Below are 18,045 nucleotides of genomic sequence, written 5' to 3' on the forward strand. Positions count from 1 at the left end.
ATCCGCCGCCACCAGCGCCCGCCCCGGGCCGCGCCCCTCAGCGCCTCCCCCGCCCTCCGCGCGGGGCGGGGCCGTGCGCAGCGCCACGTGACAGAAAGAGGCCGCGAGGGGCGGGGCGAGGCCGTTGGGGCACCGCCCCCACGCGGAGAGGGCGGGGTGTGCGCTGCCGGCGGCGCAGGCGCAGTGCGGTCTCCGCCGGGCCCGGCTGTGGGGAACCCGGAAGTGCCGGGCGGTGCGGCCGCCATGGGGCTGTTCGGGAAGACCCCCGAAAAGCCGCCCAAGGAGCTGGTGAGCGGCCGGAGCCGCCGAGGCGGGGTCGGGGGGGCGGCGGGGGCCAGGAGCTTGAGGGGGGAGTGGCGGCAGGGCCGTGTGGCGTTGCTATGGCGTCGGGCAGGGACTGCGGAGGGGCCGGGCTCGGCCTGGCCTTGGCGCAGGCTACACCTCGCCCAGGACCGGGCCAGTGGAAACCTCACAAATCATTCCAGTGTCTGGAGGGGCCTGCAGGGAAGCTGGAGAGAGGCTCTTTGAGGAACTGGAGTGGCGGGACAAGGGGGAACGGGTGCAAGTTGATAGAGGGGAAATTTCGTTTAGATACTAAGAAGAAATTCTACTCTGTGAGGGTTATTAGACACTGGAACAGGTTGCCTATGGAAGCTGTGGCTGCTCCATACCTGGAAATGTTCAAAGCCAAGCTGGATAAGGTCTTGAGCAATCTGGTCTAGTGTAAGGTGTCCCTGTCCATGGCAGGGGAGGTTGGAGCTACGTGGTCTTTAAGGCTCCTTCCAACCCCTTAACATTCTGTGATCCTAGCTCCTCTTGCAGAGACAGCCTTAAAATTAGAAGACGGTAGCTGAAATGTTGGGACTTGTAGGGGGAAGATGAGTCTCTAGACAAGCTGTGTGTTTCTACTAACAGTTTTCTGATGTCACAGTGAAATGAAATAATCAAGACATTGGTAGATTTCACTGTTGCCTTTTGTAAATAGCTACGAATGTGTTAGTGAAAATAATCTACTGTTTGGTGAGAGGAGGATCAAATAAATTAGAAGTACTGGAAAAGCAGCAGAGAGAAGGACGACAGACACAAAAGTTGAAGGCTTAGACAAGCTGCAGTGTCACAGATGTTCTCTGGTGCTTTGTAGCAGCTGGGTCCCAGGGGAGCAGGTTATGGTTATTGCTTGTTGGGTGAGAGAATCAGATGAGGAATGTACCTTTGGGAGTGTCCTTTCGCTCCCTCCTCTGCATGTGTCGGAGCACTGTGTGGGCTGGGTCAGTCTCCCGTGTTCCTGACTGTGCTACAAGAGACCACAGGGAGGGATGGGGTTGTGGGCTGCTCCGGTGTGGGGTAACACATCAGACAGCTGTGTAACCTGCACATGTGGTCATGCTGCACTGAGTTCTTGCCTCCTGTCTGAGGGCCGCTCTTTTGCCTTCCCCAAGTGATGAACTTGCTGTGTTTTCCAGTAGCACAGAGTTTGTGGGTCATCTTGGAGCTCTTGGAGGATGGTGCGCCATCCACTTTGAATGTTTTATTGTTGTTGTTGTTTTTTGTTTGTTTGTTTTTGTTTTTTGTGTGTGTGCTGCACAGCCACAGGACAGGGAGCAGAGGCCACAAACTAAACCACAATAACTTCCACCTTTACATGAGGAAAAGCTTCTTAATGCTGAGGGTGACAGAGCCCTGGAACAGCTGCCCAGGGAGGTTGTGGAGTCTCCCTCTCTGGAGACATTCCAAATACACCTGGACACATTCCTGTGTCACCTGCTCTGGGTGACCCTGCCTTGGTAGGGGGTTTGGACTGGATGATCTCCAGAGATCCCTTCCTAAGGCAATGATTCTGTGATTCTTTGCAGAAAACCCTGTAAAGGCAGTATGGAACAGGTGTAGGGAGAGGTGGCATGAGTCTCTTTGTTATCATGAGCACTCCCTTGGGGTGCAGGCTGGTATGGTCATTTCACTGATGTTGAGAAACCCATTAATAGTTAAAACTTCCTTTCCTCCTGTACCTAACTGCAGCATTAGAAGGAAAAAGCAGTAGTTGTTTCTGCATCCTAGCTGATGGGGAAACAGCACTGCTTAGCTCATGTCTGCCAGCAGCTGTGCACAAGATACAGTCCCTGAGCAGGGCTAGAGGGAGCCATGCAAGCACTGCAGGAGATGCATGACGATGGGGAGGTATTGAGATTTTTGTGATGGCAATGATTTGCTCTCAGTTTGTTTGTCTGCTCACTCTGTTGATGTGAGATGATTTATTTATGATCAATACAAGGCAAATATCTTCAATCCTTGTGAAGAGCTGGTGATGCATTCCAGCCTGTCTAGAGCTGGGGATTTATTATATTTTAATGCTGTGTCTGGATCATTTGAACTTAAAAAGTGGGTTTTCCTCCAGTGTAGTCTGAATTGGCTCTTTTCAGTTTGAGTGCTTTGCTGGCTGACTCTGGCATGATGCAGTGCTGTGAGAGTGATGTTTTTGTTTAGATCAGGAGTGGAAGCAGAATTTCTCCATCAGCATGGAGTTGTGCTCAGGGTAATTACCTTTGCTCAGCTGAACCACACACTCCTGTTCCCAGCATTGCTGTCTTGTGCCGTGGTTCTTATCCATGTCCTTGTCTCCTATGTGAGATGGGCAGTGTGGCTTCCTTACAGCTCCATAAATTGCTGTCTCATGTAGCTGGGAGCATGGAGCAGCCTGGAATAGAGTCAGTGGGATTTGCTCCTCCTCTTACACAAAACAGGAGATGATTTGCAACACCAGGGAAGGCATAAGCACCCAGCTCTGCCTGTAGGACAGGCATGTCAAGTAGCTGATTCCTGGCAGTACTAGAGATGAGCTGTGAAAGAGTTTTCTGCTGTCAGAGTAAGCAGGGATTGATGACAATACACAACCAGTCTTGATTTAATGGTGTCTTTGTGCTGGGCTGTGCATCCCAGAGACAGAAGCTGCAAATCCTGCTGTGGTTCATTTGACAGTTGCTGACTGTGCTTGTACATGAAGGCTTGTTGTGTGTTGGTTTGTTCTAGAATACAAGTCGCAGAGCAAATCTCTGGTAGGTGTTACATTTGAGACAGGTCAGTTGTCCAGCCAGAGCTCTGTCATGTTTTCTTTCAGTTCCTTCCCCCTGCTCTATTCCCTCTCATGTAGTCCATACTCAAAAAAAGGTTAGCTTTCTGCCAGGATGAGGACATATCTCTGTTCTGAAGAACAAGAGAGAAGGCTGCAGTCAGTCCTGCAAGGGTTCGGGTTTTTTTTTTCCCTGTAAAACACAGGATTTAACAAAAGATATGGGAGCTTTCTAAAACCTCTTAGAAACTTCTGCATCTCTGCAGGGCTTTGGGCTGTATGTGGGACTTTTAAAGCTGATTTTGTGCTTGGGCTTCTCAAATGGTGGCTGTTGTCTGCACCAAAACATGGTCTTGTTCACCATGACCGAGAGTCTTTTGAGACTGGTAGAAGTCTAAACCTGTTACTCTGCTGGGCTTGTGCACTGAAGAGAACTTGCTTTAAAATATTTCATTGCACAAGTTCTCTTCACTCTGCTTCCTTGGGGGGAGGGATCAGGGCAAGCGGAGTTCCCATCTTCTGGATGAGCCAGAGGATCTGGAACAGATCTTGGCAAGTGCCAGGAGGGAGCTGTCAAAGAAGTGGCTGTGTTTGAATCCCATCAAAGGCAGGGGAAGGGAAGCTGGAGGGCAGAGAGACCTGAGCCCATGGTAGGAACAGCAGGAGCATCATGATGCCGAACAATGCAAGATTGTGCATGTGGGACAACCATCCCTGCACACAGGAATGTGCAGCTTGGGGCTGGCTGGGCACCAGCTCTTCAGGAAAGGATCTGGCTTCCCATGGATAATAAACGAGTTCCCAGTGCACCTTTGCAGCAATGAAGGCAAAGGGGGCTGTGTTAGGAAGCTGTAATCACAGTGCTGAGTGTTCAGGCACTGTGTTACTCAGCAGTTAAGAGGCCACACCTGTAGAAGTGTCCCTCTCTGGGCACACAGTTCTGGAAGGATCTCAACAAACTGGAGAAGTGTGGCCAAGGGCCATCAGGATGGAGGAGGGCTGGAGCCTGTGGTGCAGGAGGAGTGGTTTAGGGAATTGGGCCTGTTTTGGCTTGGAGAAGAGAAGATGAAGGAGCAAGGGTACAAAACCTCTCACTGCCTCTGGTGGGGTTGTAGTCAAGACAGAGACAGGTATTTTTGTGGTGTGTCCAGTGACAGGAGGGGGGCTACAGCCACAGTTGGCCAGAGGAGAGTTTTGACTTGAGCATGAAAGGCCAGGTTGGATGGAGCTCTAAGCAATCTGGTTTAGTGGAAGGTAGCCCTGCCAACAGCAGGGAATTGGAAATAGATGGTCTTTAAGGTCCCTTCAACCCAAACCATTCCAGGATTCTATCAGGAAAAGCCTTCACCACACAGGAGTAATTTAAATTGCATTTGCTCAGAGCAGCGTGAAGTCTCTGCCCTCAAACAGTATCAAAACTCAATGGATGAGACCCTGAACAACCTGAAGTCTGAACTCTGAACTTGATCCTGCTTTGAACAGGGGTTGGCTTGGGGACCTCCTGAGGATCCTCTTGACTGAAATGGGCAAGTAGCACTCTTGGGGCTATCATCCTGTGCCAAAGTCTGTCCCTTCTACTGAAATTCCCTGTGGCAAGTTCCCTCTGTGCAGTGACATGGCTGTGATGTGGGAAGTTAGCCAGGCAGTGAGTGTCTGACACATGAATCACATCATGGGATCACTGAAGAGCTGGTTGGAAGCGATCTCTAAAGATCCTCTTTAACTCCTTGTCTCAACATTAAGAGCAGTGCAGTAACTGGTGGTATCTCTGCAATGTTTGGGGGTTTTATTATTTGAGTAATGAAATATTTTAACGTCACTCATAACTTGAAGCTCATGCATTTTGAAGTGCTGCTTTTGATACTGAATATTTAAGTTACATGAAAGTATAAAAGCATAGTTTTAAAATTGGAATTTCAAGTAACTCTCACTTTCTCTTTTCAAGGTCAATGAATGGTCCTTGAAGATAAGGAAAGAAATGAGAGTGATTGATAGACAGATCAGAGGTTTGTACTTGTGTCTCATCTTTTGTTTTTACTCTCCCTGTGTGCCTTCAAAATTTTCTTTGCTTTTAATTGAGGCAGGCTGTGAAATTTAATAACCTGGGGTAGTCTACCACATTTGGAAAAAGGAAGATGAACGTGATCCTGGGGCCAGACTTAGTCTGTGTTACAAAATTATGTCATTTGAATTTATCCAAGTAAAATTTTCAAAAGAACATGAATATTTCATGCTCCCAGTAGAGCATAATGCTCTTAAATCCCTTTGGATAACATGCATTAGACTTCTTATCCAGAATTTCACCCACATTGATTTAATGAGTAGTATCAGTGTGGTGGATAATTCCACATGTAGACAGTTACACTGGCATGTACTGGTGTGAAAGTGCACATGCCAAGCAAAAGTAGCTTGCTGTCAGCTTGGAAAAATTACAAACAGAAGAGAGGAAGGGGGAAAAAAAGTATTTTCTCAGTGGGTGGTGTTTTGCTGTTAAATAATAAGCATTACACTGCTGAATGTGTCTTGAAAAGCAGAGGCGTTGCTTAATATTGCACTGCTGTTAGTTCAGAATTTGTTCTGCCTGCCATCCCTGAGCCTGAAAATAGGTTTGGGCCTTGGTTTTGTTTTCCCCTTCTTTGTCTTCTACCCTGTCCCTGGGATTTGTCCCTGGGAGGTGCTGGTGAAGGATATTTTGTGTCAGCATCTGGTTACTGGGCACATGCCTATTTGGGGTGAGGCCTTGAGGAGTATATCCTTGGTCTGTCTTTGTCCTTGTTTCCAATATGAGAAACAGAGTTTGTCTTTCCCAGGAAAACTGATGCACAGGGATGTGCATTCTTTTACTTTCTCCAGGGCACTTTGTGTGGCTGTATCAGGCACAGAGGAACTACATCTCTGACTTACTAGCAAAATATGTTTTAGAGGTTGCATATTCCACAGAAGCAAACTACCCATGTGCCCACTACTGACGTTTCTTGACGTTTTGAGGTTTCTCTTAACTTTTTACACACCATAATACTTTTAATGGCCTACACAGATAATAGGTTTCATGGTAGTGTGATATTTTGATGTGGATGCAAATTTAATTATTTTAGCAGCTCTAAACATGTCTGTGTTTCAGATCCTTCATTCAAAGAAATACATTTCAACACTAACCACCAACCATCTGCTATACTAATGATTCTCCTTAAAATAAAGTACAGAATATCTTAATGCCAGGATTCCACATTTTACCAATTGTCACCTATGGAAGTACATGGTTCTGCTGGACACTTCCCAGGCTAGCAGGCTGCTTCTGAATGATGACAGCCAAGTGCCACTGAAGGGTTCCTCAAAAATTACACACTGTAGTTGGATTCTGCCATGCTTTCTTGTTTCAGCTGAGCCTTACACAGGAAATCACTGCAATCTTTAAATAAGGATGCTAAGCTGGAACCTGTCTTAGTTTCCTTGGGGAAGGCTGTGCTAGATGTGTTTGAACAAGGCAACATGAGATGCACCTGGGATGAACTGAGGGGGCTTGGATCACTCAAACACTTGGCTCTCTCAGTCAGCACAGTTACTAAAATAGCAACACTCTTTGAAACCATCTGTTGTTGGGCTCTTGCTGCTGTAGTGATTTCTCTTTGGGGTAGGTTGTTTTTTAGGGCTTGGAAGGTTAGGAGAAATGAAAGGTATCCTTGTTCCTTCAGAACTGGATTTTTTGAGTTGATAGAGTTGGAGTAATACAGCAACTTTGTGTTTTGCTGAGCTTGTGTGTCCATCTTGCAGTGCTTTGGGCTGCTTTGTGCCTCTTGTGCCTGGTAGTGCTGCAGAGGGACTTGGGAAGTGACTTTGGCTCCTTTGAGGAGTGTAGCTGGCACTGACCCATTTCACACTGACCTTCAAAAAAGGAATTGACTGTTGTTGCATTCTTGTGCCACTGATCTCATACTCAGCAGTTCAGCAGTTTCAGTGAAAGCATTCACTGGGGTTCAGGGTGCCCCACACTAGCCTGGGTGTAGTAACACAATACTTGTGGTTGTTTTCAGCCTGACAAAGTGAATGTTGTAATTCCTCAGTACTGCTGGAGTTCTTCTGCTGCTTTCTGTTTCCTGCCGGAGCACTTCAGCTCTTTTTTACCTGCTCTGATATGCTGGGACTTGGCTCAGTCCCATGTCTGACATGCAATTGTCTTCAAGTTTGTGGTATTTCTGAAACTAGTAGTGGGAAAGCAGCAAAGGTATGTTTTTCTGATTATGATCCTACAGCTTTCTGCTATTCCCTTAAGGGAAACACCTCAGTGAATGATACTGAGAGAGTTACTGGTCTTGAGTACAGGGTTCATTAACTCCCACCTGAGAAGCTGTGTTGAAGTCTCCAAGTTGGACTGTGCCAGAAAGTGTGTGTTGATGCCTTTGGTTTTGTAAAAGGACAGCTCCCACCAAATTACTTTGTCTGGCATAAATCAAGAAGACTCAAAGCTAAATCTGAGCAGAGGCTCCCCTTGAAATAATTGTTTTTGTGGTCATTTCAGTCAAATCTTTGCAGGAAGGTGAGGAGCCCTTACTATCTGAATTCTTTATTTACTTTAGGATGACTTTTCTTGTGGACTCTGAGATCCACATTTCATCAGTGGCTAATTTACTGTTGGATCTGGAAAAGAAAGGAGGTTGATACTGTCCCTGCTTACTCTTGCATTTTTTACTCTGGGCCTTTTGGAGTACTGGCACCTGCTCTTCACAGCCAGTGTTACCTGGCATGGCAGAACTGTGAACAGTCACATCAGATTTGCTGGAAAAACCAATGGTATTTAAGAAGGTGTTTTTAGTGTGTTTAACAGTTCAGATCAACCAATTCTTTGGTGCTCATACTTAGTTCAGTGTTCCCATTTAAGCACACTCTTAAAAAAAAAAAAAAAAGATTTTGAGCAAAGCTGGATGCCAGGAGAGTTTGAACAGGATGTTTTAAGTTAAATGTATACTTTGTGTATATATGTTTGTATCAGGCCTGCACACTGGATGCAGGAAGCTATTTTGAAGTTGCAAGTGAAGTCATCCTCCCAGAGTGCTTTGTTCTTATAGGACCTTTTTTTGCTTTGTAAGCTCTCAGTCAGGTCAGCATCATGGACTAATATTCACAGACAGTCCTTTAGAGTGCTCTTGACTGTGAAGGAAATTACAGAGCTAGATGTTCAATAATGAGAATTTTCCTACTAAGATTTAGCTGAATGAATCAGCTGACATATAAATCTGCCTAGAACAAGGTCTTTGAGTAAAAGAGAGAATCTAAAATCAAGCAGAAACAATTCTTTGCATTGGAAACACACCCCAACAAATTACTGATTTCTCTTCTATATCCTTTGGGAGTTTGTCACTATTTGCTGCTTTTTGTACTCCAGATATCCAGAGGGAAGAGGAGAAGGTGAAGAGGTCGATAAAGGATGCTGCCAAAAAGAATCAGAGAGATGTGTGTGTGATCCTGGCGAAGGAGCTGATCCGCTCTCGGAGGGCCGTAAGCAAACTCTATGCATCCAAAGCTCACATGAACTCTGTTCTCATGGGGATGAAGAACCAGCTTGGTAAGAACAAATTCTGGCCCCAAGCACAGTGAATGCTCTGGCAGTAGAAGTGAGGTCTGAGGTTTCCTTGTCCAGAACCAAAATCAAGCAGGCAGAGCTTGAATGTGGGAGCAGCCATGCTCCTGTGAAAAGCAGCTGATTCCAGAGGGCTTCAGGAGCCTAGGAAGATCCTCCCATAGCAGGCCCAGAGCTGTGAGGCTGCTGGAGTTCTGCCCCTCCCAGCAGGCAAGTGCACCCACACTCTCAGAACAGAGCCTTTGCCAGCACTCTGTAAATACACACAGCTATCACACATGTATGAACAGCTCCATCCTGCTCTTCCTCTTCAGCTCATGAGGACTGAGGACCACTAATAGAACTCACATGTACACAATAGATTGGTTGTTCCAGGAGCTTCTCTCAGATGCTCTGTCTAAGCTGGCCAGGAATCTGGTACCTGACCCCAGATCTCCTGCTCTGCCTGAACTGCTGACACCTGGTCCTGGAGGCCCCTGAGGTTTTTGTGTTCCCTGATCCACTTCAGTCCTTCCCCAGACTACCTTTGGTTGTTCCCCTAAAATTGTTATGTTCCTGTAATACCCTTAAAAGATCCACTCTAAGTTTTCCCCGTGTCCAAACATCCTCTTTTCCCCTACATCCCTGTAAGGAGTCCTGTATCCCCTTAGGCAATAACCCCCCCTCAGTCTGCAGGATGTTCTGAGGCTGTTTCTCTTGTGCCCTGCCTAGATGGGTGCCCCACCCTGGGCTCTGAAGTAGTCAGGGAGCTCCCAGTTTTAAATTTTTACTGTTCCTGCCCCTCACTGTTCTTTATATTCGTACTGGTTCCCTGTTTCCTGTGACAAACTGCTCAGCAGATGATCTAACACCTCTCCTCAGAGCCTGAGGTTCCAGTGATGTGAGAATCTCATGCTCTGAAACTAAACTCACAGCAATTTGAGGCACAGTCTTAGTGTGCATTTCTAAACAGTTTAAATGCGTTCCTAATATCCCTGTATCTTGGTGGAGCCTGTGTCATGGATTTTGACAGGACCTGTCACAGGAGTAGAGTTCTCTTCGTCTTGTAGATGGTTGCTTCCTTAGCAAGAGTCTGGGGGCATATCAGTGTCTACATGGGGATGGGGGAGCAGTATTTGATTTCTTAGTGTGGATGAATCCTTTTGCCCCTTGGCTTCACACCTATGTTCTGTAAACCCTCCTTGGTCCTTTGTGTTCCTCCAGCACCAGCAAATTTCCCTTAATCCTTATTCACATCAGAAATCTGTTGTAATACACTTCCTGCAGCGTTTTCCATAGCTGGAAACAGTCCAGCCTGTAACAAGCAGAGCAGAAAACTTTAAAGACAGGAGAAGACTTGGTGGAGTGTGGAGACCCTCATGCCATTAAAAGAATTTCCAGCTGCCCGTCCCTGGAAAAGTGAAGATAAGGATACTTTAGATGTAAAAAGGCTTCCTCCTCCATGGACCCTTGCAGACATTTGTGCAGTGTTCTCCCTGAGTTTCACAAGCCCATCACCCACCCCATGGCATCCCCTTTCCCTGTTTCCCCATTGGCTGTGGGGCTTGGTGTCCTGTTCTTCTCTTTCCTATGGTCACTTGCCCCCAGCCCTGCCCTTGTACCACCCACGAACCTGAGACCCTATATAACTAAGAAAGACCACTTGTTCACTCTATTTGGCTCTGGATTCACCTTCAGCACACTGGAATAAATGCTTGCTGTAAACTGATCTGGGGCTGGGAGCCTTCTGCCTCTTTGCTGAGCCAGCCTGGTAACGTGTGTGGTTGTGTGAGCTTGACTGCTGCCTGAATTCTTCTCAAGCAGTTTCTCTATGGAGAGGCTGACTTGGGTTTAGAAAGGTTGTAGCTGCACTCCAAAAAGACACACTGTTACAGTGGAGGTCAACATGCTGCTGAAATGTCAAAGCATTTCCCCCACCCCCACATCATCCAAATAGATTTTAACATTGGATGAGTGATAACACAGGAAGTCACACTGGGAACCTGAAGTGTAATTTTATGATGGTTCAAATGTAGCTCCTCCTGCATCTCACTCAGGAAGGGAAAGTAGGACTATCATTGCACCTTAAAGTGTCCCTTAAAAGAAAAAACTCGAAACAGCCCTTTTCCTTATTACCATTGCCAGCATCTTCATCTTCTTGGGAATGTTCTGATACACTTAGATAGGAAATACAAAGGAATCTACAATTCAGTGTGGGGTCTGTAGTAACTTGTGAAGTGACCATTCGAGGCAAGGTTTCTGTTAGCTCATTACAAGTGTAGGGCTCTTAAAAGAAGTTATTAAAATGAAAAAATAATATGTGCTGTACCTTCATTTTGCTTCGTTAAGGAGTGACCATGTTATATACAAACAGGTAAGTTCTCCATCCAGGAAGCTGCAAAGTTAGATGGCAGAATTCAAAAAACTTCAACATATGCTTAATTACTGCTTTTTGATCTTGGTATATCAGTACATATGAGGAGAGCTTTTAAGTTAGAATAGCCTCTGGAAAGAGTATTGTTAAATTCAGTTTAAACAAGCTTATTTTTGGTTTATCTGTTTCAGTATTAATGTAGCTTACTCTTTGCTGTGAAACTATTGCAACAGGACTTCTGCCAGGCTTAGTTTCCAGTACCTGGTGTCAGGCAGGAGACCCCTGGTTTCAGCAGTCACTGCAGCTCTGCAGGAACACTTCTGGCTGCTGAGGGGCCAGGCAGGGGCAACTCTCTCCCTGTATTTAATGAACTAGGTACAAGTGGGTTGAAATATCCCTGCAGACCACCTGGCTTCTTCATTGTACAGGACCAGTAGTTCTGCTATAAATGTGATTTTTCCAATGTGGGTATAAATGTGGGACTTTTCCAAGAATTTAGTTAAGAATGAAGAAGTGCAATACCTGTTTATTTTTTTAATTGAATTGTCTAAATGTAAACAAATTTTCATTTAGGGAGGATATAATTTCTCTGCTTTCAGCAGTGCACAGCTTGTTCAAACTGTTCTGTGCCTCTCCTTCACAGCTGTCCTCAGAGTAGCAGGTTCATTGCAGAAGAGCACAGAAGTCATGAAAGCTATGCAAAATCTAGTAAAAATCCCAGAAATCCAAGCAACAATGAGGGACTTATCCAAAGAGATGATGAAGGTAAGATCTGGCACATAAATCAGACTTGTCTGAGCACATTGTGGTTGTCACTGAGCTGTGCAGTTGCTTGGGTGGCCCCTTTGTTACAGGGCTGGTGTGAGCTCAGGACATTCTCTGACTCTGTTGCTGATCTGATATTGGAGACACAAAGAGTTTTAAATCTAACAGCAAAAAGTTGTTAGACCAACAATCCTAATAACAAATTTGCGTCAAAATTGGGAAGATATGGGGAATTTATTTGCCATAGACATGTTCAAAGAAACAACAATTTTCAGGAATTTATATACACTATAACAGCCAAGATTTTTTTAATAGACACTCCCAAAAATCTGCCCAATTTATTGCATCATGGTGGAGGTGTTTTGTTTCTTTTAACTACCACCAGAACATCTCATCTGTCTTTGTTTAATGGATAACCCGAGTTTTATCCAGCTAATAGTGCTTTATTAAATTTGCTGTCCTGGTTAGACAATTACTATTGATTAAGTTTTCTGGGGGGGTACAGGCCTGTGAAGTGGCTCCCTTTACTACACCTGCAATGTATTAATCAAGTTTTCTGGGATCTATAGGCCTTTGACTCCTTAACTCTCTCAAGATACCATTCTTGTTCTATGACATCTAATTCATCTCTTGTTACCTGATAACCATTAAACAATTCTTTATTGAGTTTTGTTCTTCAACTATAGATTGTCTAAGGGGTATGAGTCCATGGAGTTTCTTTCTGCGGGTGCAGTGAGGTAATTTCAGAGTTTTCTACTGACACTCAGCCAACACAGATCTAAACCAAAACCAGCCAAAATAACACAATCAAACATTCCTTAACTAATTAAATACAGTTCATTACAAAATTTGTAAAGAATCACAAAATCCTGGCTAATTCAGATATAACTCACTGTCACTGGTTTAAAGCTTCTAGCTCAGTGTCTCCATGTGATGAGAGTGCTCTGGTTTGAAAGTATACTAAGTCTCTGTTATGACTATTGCATTTTCAACTACCAAAGTTGTTTTGTTTTTTCCCTTTTAGCACTCCAGACTATTTAGTTCAAATAAGTTTAAATAATTTTACCATTGTGCAGCAGCATGGTTTGGCCATGTCTAGGTTGCAGGGCCTGCAAAAGAATGTTTTCAAATGCAGACAGAAAAAAAACCAAGCTGTGTCAAAGAGCAGTTTTACAGCTACACAATTCATGCTGCATGACTGAAATTTACACTTATATTTCACATGCTTGGAGCAGTCTGGGTTCTTGGTTTAGACTTGCAACAACAATAAATAACCACGGAATCAGAATGGTTTGGGTTGGAGAGATCTCAAAGACCATCTAATTCCAGCCCCCCTGCCATGGACAGGAACATCTGTCACTAGACTAGATTGCTCAGAGCCCCCATCCAACCTGGTTGGGAACAGTTCCAGGGATTGGGCATCCACAGCTTCTCTGGGGAACCTGTTCAGTGCCTCACCACCCTCACAGGGAAGAATTTCTTCCTAACAGCTGATTAAAATCTCCCCTCTTTTTGTTTAAATAACTTGAAGTTTTCAAAGTGAGAACAGGTGCCTTTAATCCTGTTTTCTTCCTGCTTTTCCTATGCGCCAGTTGTAGAGATGTGTGTTCATGCTAAGGGCAGGTGAGTTGGCCACGCTCCTGCAACAGCCTTGATCTGGAACCAGCCCCTGGAGCAGGGGGGTGTTACGTGCCTGGATGGGCATAACCTCATCTCAGAAGCAGAAATGTGTCTTCTTACTCTGCTGTTTATTTCTTCTAGGCTGGAATTATAGAGGAAATGCTGGAGGACACATTTGAAGGCCTGGAGGATCAGGAGGAGATGGAAGAGGAAGCTGAGGCAGAAATCGACAAAATCCTTTTTGAAATTACAGCTGGTGAGTTTATGAGTGCTGCTGAGAGCCAAGTCCTTGCTCTGTTCAGTAAGATGCAGCAACTGAAATCTTCATCTATTTTGCATTTTCCCAGTGGCAGCTCTTCCTTTGGTGATGGGCAGAGAGCTCTGACAGACTGGTTTCTTAGGGAATACTGGCTGAGAAGGCCAGTGGGGCTCAGCAGGGCAGAACTAAAATCCATCAGCTGCTGTCTGTGCAGTTATGTAATTGAGGCTGTAACAGATCTGTGTTTGGCTGTGCAGTGAATCCTCTTAACAAGGTGAAACTTACATGAGTGACTAGGTATTATTATTAACAAAACCAAGAAAAAAACTCCACTGCACTGCCTTGAGTCATAGGCTATGTTGTGAGACCTGGCAGTAAGATGCTGTGCCTTGTTTGAGGGGAAAAATCCCAAAACAAACACAAAAACCCTCTTAAAACCAAAACCACAACTTCTGCCTTCCAGTTCACAAAGTAATGATTTACTGGTTCAGTTACTTGGCTTGGAGAATGCTTAGAATGCTCCTTTCACCTGGCTTACTTGTGATGTGGTGTGACAAAAACAAGTTCCAGGGCTGCATTCAGCTGTACCACACTGCACGCCCTGCTGGCACCTTGTGCCCAGTGACTGACACAGTGCCCTATTCTTTCTCACATCCTAATTTGCTTTTTTCCATCCTGTTTAATGGCTGGAGCAGCTCCACTCCTCCCAAGCAGGCAGGGGGAGCTCCCAGCTAAGCAGCAGGGCTTGGGGGGAGCTGGGAGCCTCCTCCCAGAAGGGAAGGAGTGCAGAAGCTCAGAGCTGGCAGGTCAGTGCTGCTGGACAGCCCCGGGCTGGCCCTGTCACAGCTCAGGGGTGTGACGTCCATGGGAAATGACTGGTTGGGTTACTTTAGACGTCCTCAAAAGCCACTAATTATTAAATGAAGACCTGATGTTTACTAATGAGCCTGTTTGTTCTTGCAGGGGCCTTGGGTAAAGCACCCAGTAAAGTCACAGATGCTCTGCCAGAGCCTGAGTCCATGGGAGCAGCTGCTGCTGCTGTGGATGAGGAGGAGGACATCGAAGCCATGCAGTCACGGTTGGCCACCCTGCGGAGCTAGAGCCAGGGTGGATGTGTACAGTTGGCTTTATTTTATTCTGCCCTACCTTCAAAATGCAAAACTTAATGTATTCTCACTTATGTAATATATATATATTTTTTTTCTTCCTGAGAATTTTTTCTCCAAGACACTACTGTAATATACTTCTTGGGGAGTGCAATCTCTTCCAGTTTTGTTCAGCCCATGTTGCCTGTGGTGACATGGCAAGAATGGTGTAATGTTATGTATTTTTAGACATAAAGTCCTGAAATAATTCTCATCTTCAAGCAGCATTTCTCCCTAACAGGCACTTTGGTTTAATCTGCTACCAAAACCTTCCAGCACTGTCAGATCTGTGTTTTCCTGAATCAATACAAAATTTATTAAAGCTGCTTCTAACACTCACTGCCATAGAGCAGTTCAGTTTGCATCACTTCGGCCTCTTTCACAAACAATACCCACTTCTAACACCTCCCTTTTAGTTTTGTAACACCTTTCTGTAGTACATTTAGGGCTTTCACTGCATAGTTAAAGAGAAATTTTCAGTCTGTTCCAGCTCTGTATGATCATAGGAGAGCCTGTCTTAGCCAAGGCCGTGGCACAGTGAAGGCAAGGCAGTTGGCAGCAGTGGCAGGGGGGCCCTGACTCACCACGCTGTTGGCAAAGCTTCCCCAGACCCTGTGGCCATGCCAAGGCCTCTCTGCTGCTCCAGTAGCACATTTCAGGGTCAAAGGAGAGATGTGTCTCCTCCCAAGGAAAAGCTTCAGGCAAAATGGATGTCATGGCTCACAAAAAACTCTGGACCTAAACCCACCACTGCCACAGCACCTCCTGGACAAAGGCCGGAGCTCTTCATTTTAAGGAAAACTTACCCAAAGAAAGCAAGGCTCTAAATAATTGTATCCCAACAGCAAGGGTACAAAAACACACAAGCTAAACAGATAACTGGATGGAGTCCAAGACCTCCCATTTTCAGCCATAAAAGCATGTGGGGGGGGCTAAGTACTGTTCATCTTTGTGGCGTGGCAGGCAAAGTATCTCCAGTGCTTCAGGGCTGTGCAATTCAAATGTTCATCTCCACCCCAATGCAACAAAAACTAGCAAGAGGGACAGTTTGTTTCTTGTGGTCTTAAAAAACCCAGAAAGGACAGATGAAAAACAAAAGTGAGTGAGAGCTGCAATAAAACAAGATTGAACAGCAGTACAGTGGTAAGAGCTCAAAATCCAGCTTCAATGAGTCTTTTCAGATTTGTGTGCACAGTCACAGGGTGTGTAAGACCAGTGACTCAGCTGCCTGGGAGGTACCTGTACTCCAGCTGCCCACAAATACTCCAGCTGGCTCCAAGGAAAGCAATTAACCTGCTTTATGTCATCTACTTCAACTTGATAGTTCAAGGGAGAATGTTCAGGTAAGTGTTGTTTTTAAGCATACTTAACAAGTTCAAGCACAAAATGCCAAATCAAGGCACCTGAAGTGGCTAGGAAGAAGTTACTTACTGTCAAGAGGTGTCAGCAAGTGAAGGTGGAGGAAAGCTCTCACTGAGTACAGTGAAGGGCTGTTGTGTAGGCAAACCTTGTGTAAGTCAACTTCACTTAACTCTTATGAGAGACTCCTGCTCCCTGCACATCTCTGACTCCCAAGGGAGCAATCAGAGGAAGTATCTCTGAAGAAGAATCTTGTCACCCAAGACAGACAACAGTTGATGCTGATCACAAACAGCAGGTCAAGTACTACAAGGAGTGGAATTGGCAGAGTTCAATTTGTTGCATAAGCTCAGAAAAGTGAACTTGGAGGTTTCCTCTCCTGCCTGGCTGTTCCCAACAGCCATCCTGCAACTTTCAGTGCTGGAAAGGAACTGAAAGGTTTATTTTGTCTCAGGGTATCTCATCCAATGAGAGATGCACCTTTCCACTCATAACCTCTCTTCCTGTTACAAGTTTTACAATGTTTTCAGTGTTTCTCCAAATAACCCTGAGTTCTGTGTGTACCATTTCAGACAGAAGCTGCAAAGCTCATGTGATACAGACCACAGCACTGGCAGCAGTAGTCTGTCAGCTAAGTCATGCTTGGGTTAAACAAAAATAACTATAAACAGGTCTGCTGCTAAATTCCATACCCTTCAAATACTTCAAAAAACAGTATGAACCATACACGGTTTTCTTTTGCATTTCAAAGTATTGCAAACTAATTACATTTTAAACAGTCAATTGAAGAAGATAGGCAAGGAACAGTATCTGAAAGAGAATTTTTATGTAACCATTCAGTGTTAAAAACAAGAGAATCAAACATCAGTTCAAATTAAAGAGCCGTTTCGAACAGAAGACATTTGATTAAAAGTTTCTTTTAACATTTAGAAATTTAAATACATTTACCTAAAGATGGTTAACTCCCATCTCTATGTACTATACAATAGCTTAAAGCTACTTTTAAATGCTAGTTCTATGTTAATGTGAAATTCCAGAACTGCATTCTTAACTTTTAATGTAGATTGGTTATTAAACTGAGTGATTCCATACTTCCTCCCACCCCAAAATAAATTTTAAAAATTGAAGCTTTACAATGCCTTGAATAATATTTTTCAAACGAATAATTTGGAATAGTTCCCAACAGTTCTATAGGAGGTATTTTGTACAGTTTGGAGAGAAACTCCGTATAAAGTTCTATTGCAACTGAGCATTCACAGTATGCCACAGTCCATACATATTACTACATATACATATCAGGTTTGTAAACATTGGAAGAATACACAGAACATAGTACCACGACCCTCTGGTACTGCTGAAAGGAAGATGAGGTAACATTCATATAATCTCAAAGTCCACAGAGGTCCTGACTGAGTAGGTAAAACAGCTGCCAACGCTTCTGTTTCATAGTGTGTGGTTAAGGCGCTCCATGTCACGGTCTGCTAAGGCTGGATTCATTAGCTCTCAGTATCCCAACTGCATCTTTAACAGCATGATATATGACATTCTTCACCTGCAGGAGCAAAGGAAGAGGGGCTTGATTTTACAAGCAAACAGCACAGATAGTTTTCCAGCTTTCCCACTTACTACTCCTCACTCTGTGCAGATCAATTTGAACACTGCCTAACCTTCATGCAAATCACAAACTTCGGAAAACATCTGTTGTGTTTTAGTGGGGTTTTTGTAAAGGGTTATGAGCACTGAGCATTGGAAAGTTACCTGCAATTTATCTTCATGGTTTGTATGCGTATGTGACAGATATCTAAATTCCTGAGTGAGCCAGAAGCAGTGTTTGACATGCTCTGGGGATACAAAGTCTTCTGCAACTTTAATACAACTGTACAAATTATGAACCTAGAGAGAACA

General features: G+C 44.7%; 2 protein-coding genes across 6 annotated transcripts in view; one reads left to right on the forward strand and one right to left on the reverse strand.

Annotated features, from left to right (window-relative positions):
* Positions 1 to 145: 145 nt before the first annotated feature.
* On the forward strand, positions 146 to 15,120 carry CHMP3 (charged multivesicular body protein 3). Of its 3 annotated transcripts, none has more exons than XM_066317312.1 (7): positions 185 to 288; positions 4,389 to 4,590; positions 5,010 to 5,070; positions 8,445 to 8,624; positions 11,636 to 11,757; positions 13,519 to 13,633; positions 14,600 to 15,120. In XM_066317312.1, the coding sequence occupies exons 3-7, from the start codon at positions 5,043 to 5,045 to the stop codon at positions 14,734 to 14,736; spliced, it is 582 nt and encodes a 193-aa protein (XP_066173409.1). In that variant the 5' UTR covers positions 185 to 288; positions 4,389 to 4,590; positions 5,010 to 5,042; the 3' UTR covers positions 14,737 to 15,120. The 3 variants fall into 3 exon arrangements, with proteins under 3 accessions (XP_066173408.1, XP_066173409.1, XP_066173410.1); XM_066317313.1 differs by having other exon boundaries at positions 189 to 288; positions 4,547 to 4,590; XM_066317311.1 differs by lacking the exon at positions 4,389 to 4,590 and having other exon boundaries at positions 146 to 288.
* Positions 15,121 to 15,828: 708 nt separating this feature from the next.
* The window catches only part of KDM3A (lysine demethylase 3A), a 30,845-nt gene continuing 28,628 nt past the window's right edge, over positions 15,829 to 18,045 (reverse strand). For all 3 annotated transcript variants that reach the window (XM_066317304.1, XM_066317305.1, XM_066317303.1), the window contains exons 25-26: positions 17,899 to 18,033; positions 15,829 to 17,692 (exon numbers count right to left, since the gene is read on the reverse strand). In XM_066317304.1, the coding sequence (XP_066173401.1) occupies positions 17,612 to 17,692; positions 17,899 to 18,033 (216 nt within the window). In that variant the 3' untranslated portion in view covers positions 15,829 to 17,611. The remainder of the gene's footprint in view (positions 17,693 to 17,898; positions 18,034 to 18,045) is intronic.

Source organism: Sylvia atricapilla, chromosome 4 (genome assembly GCF_009819655.1).
Source record: "Sylvia atricapilla isolate bSylAtr1 chromosome 4, bSylAtr1.pri, whole genome shotgun sequence".
NCBI classification, from domain to species: domain Eukaryota; kingdom Metazoa; phylum Chordata; class Aves; order Passeriformes; family Sylviidae; genus Sylvia; species Sylvia atricapilla.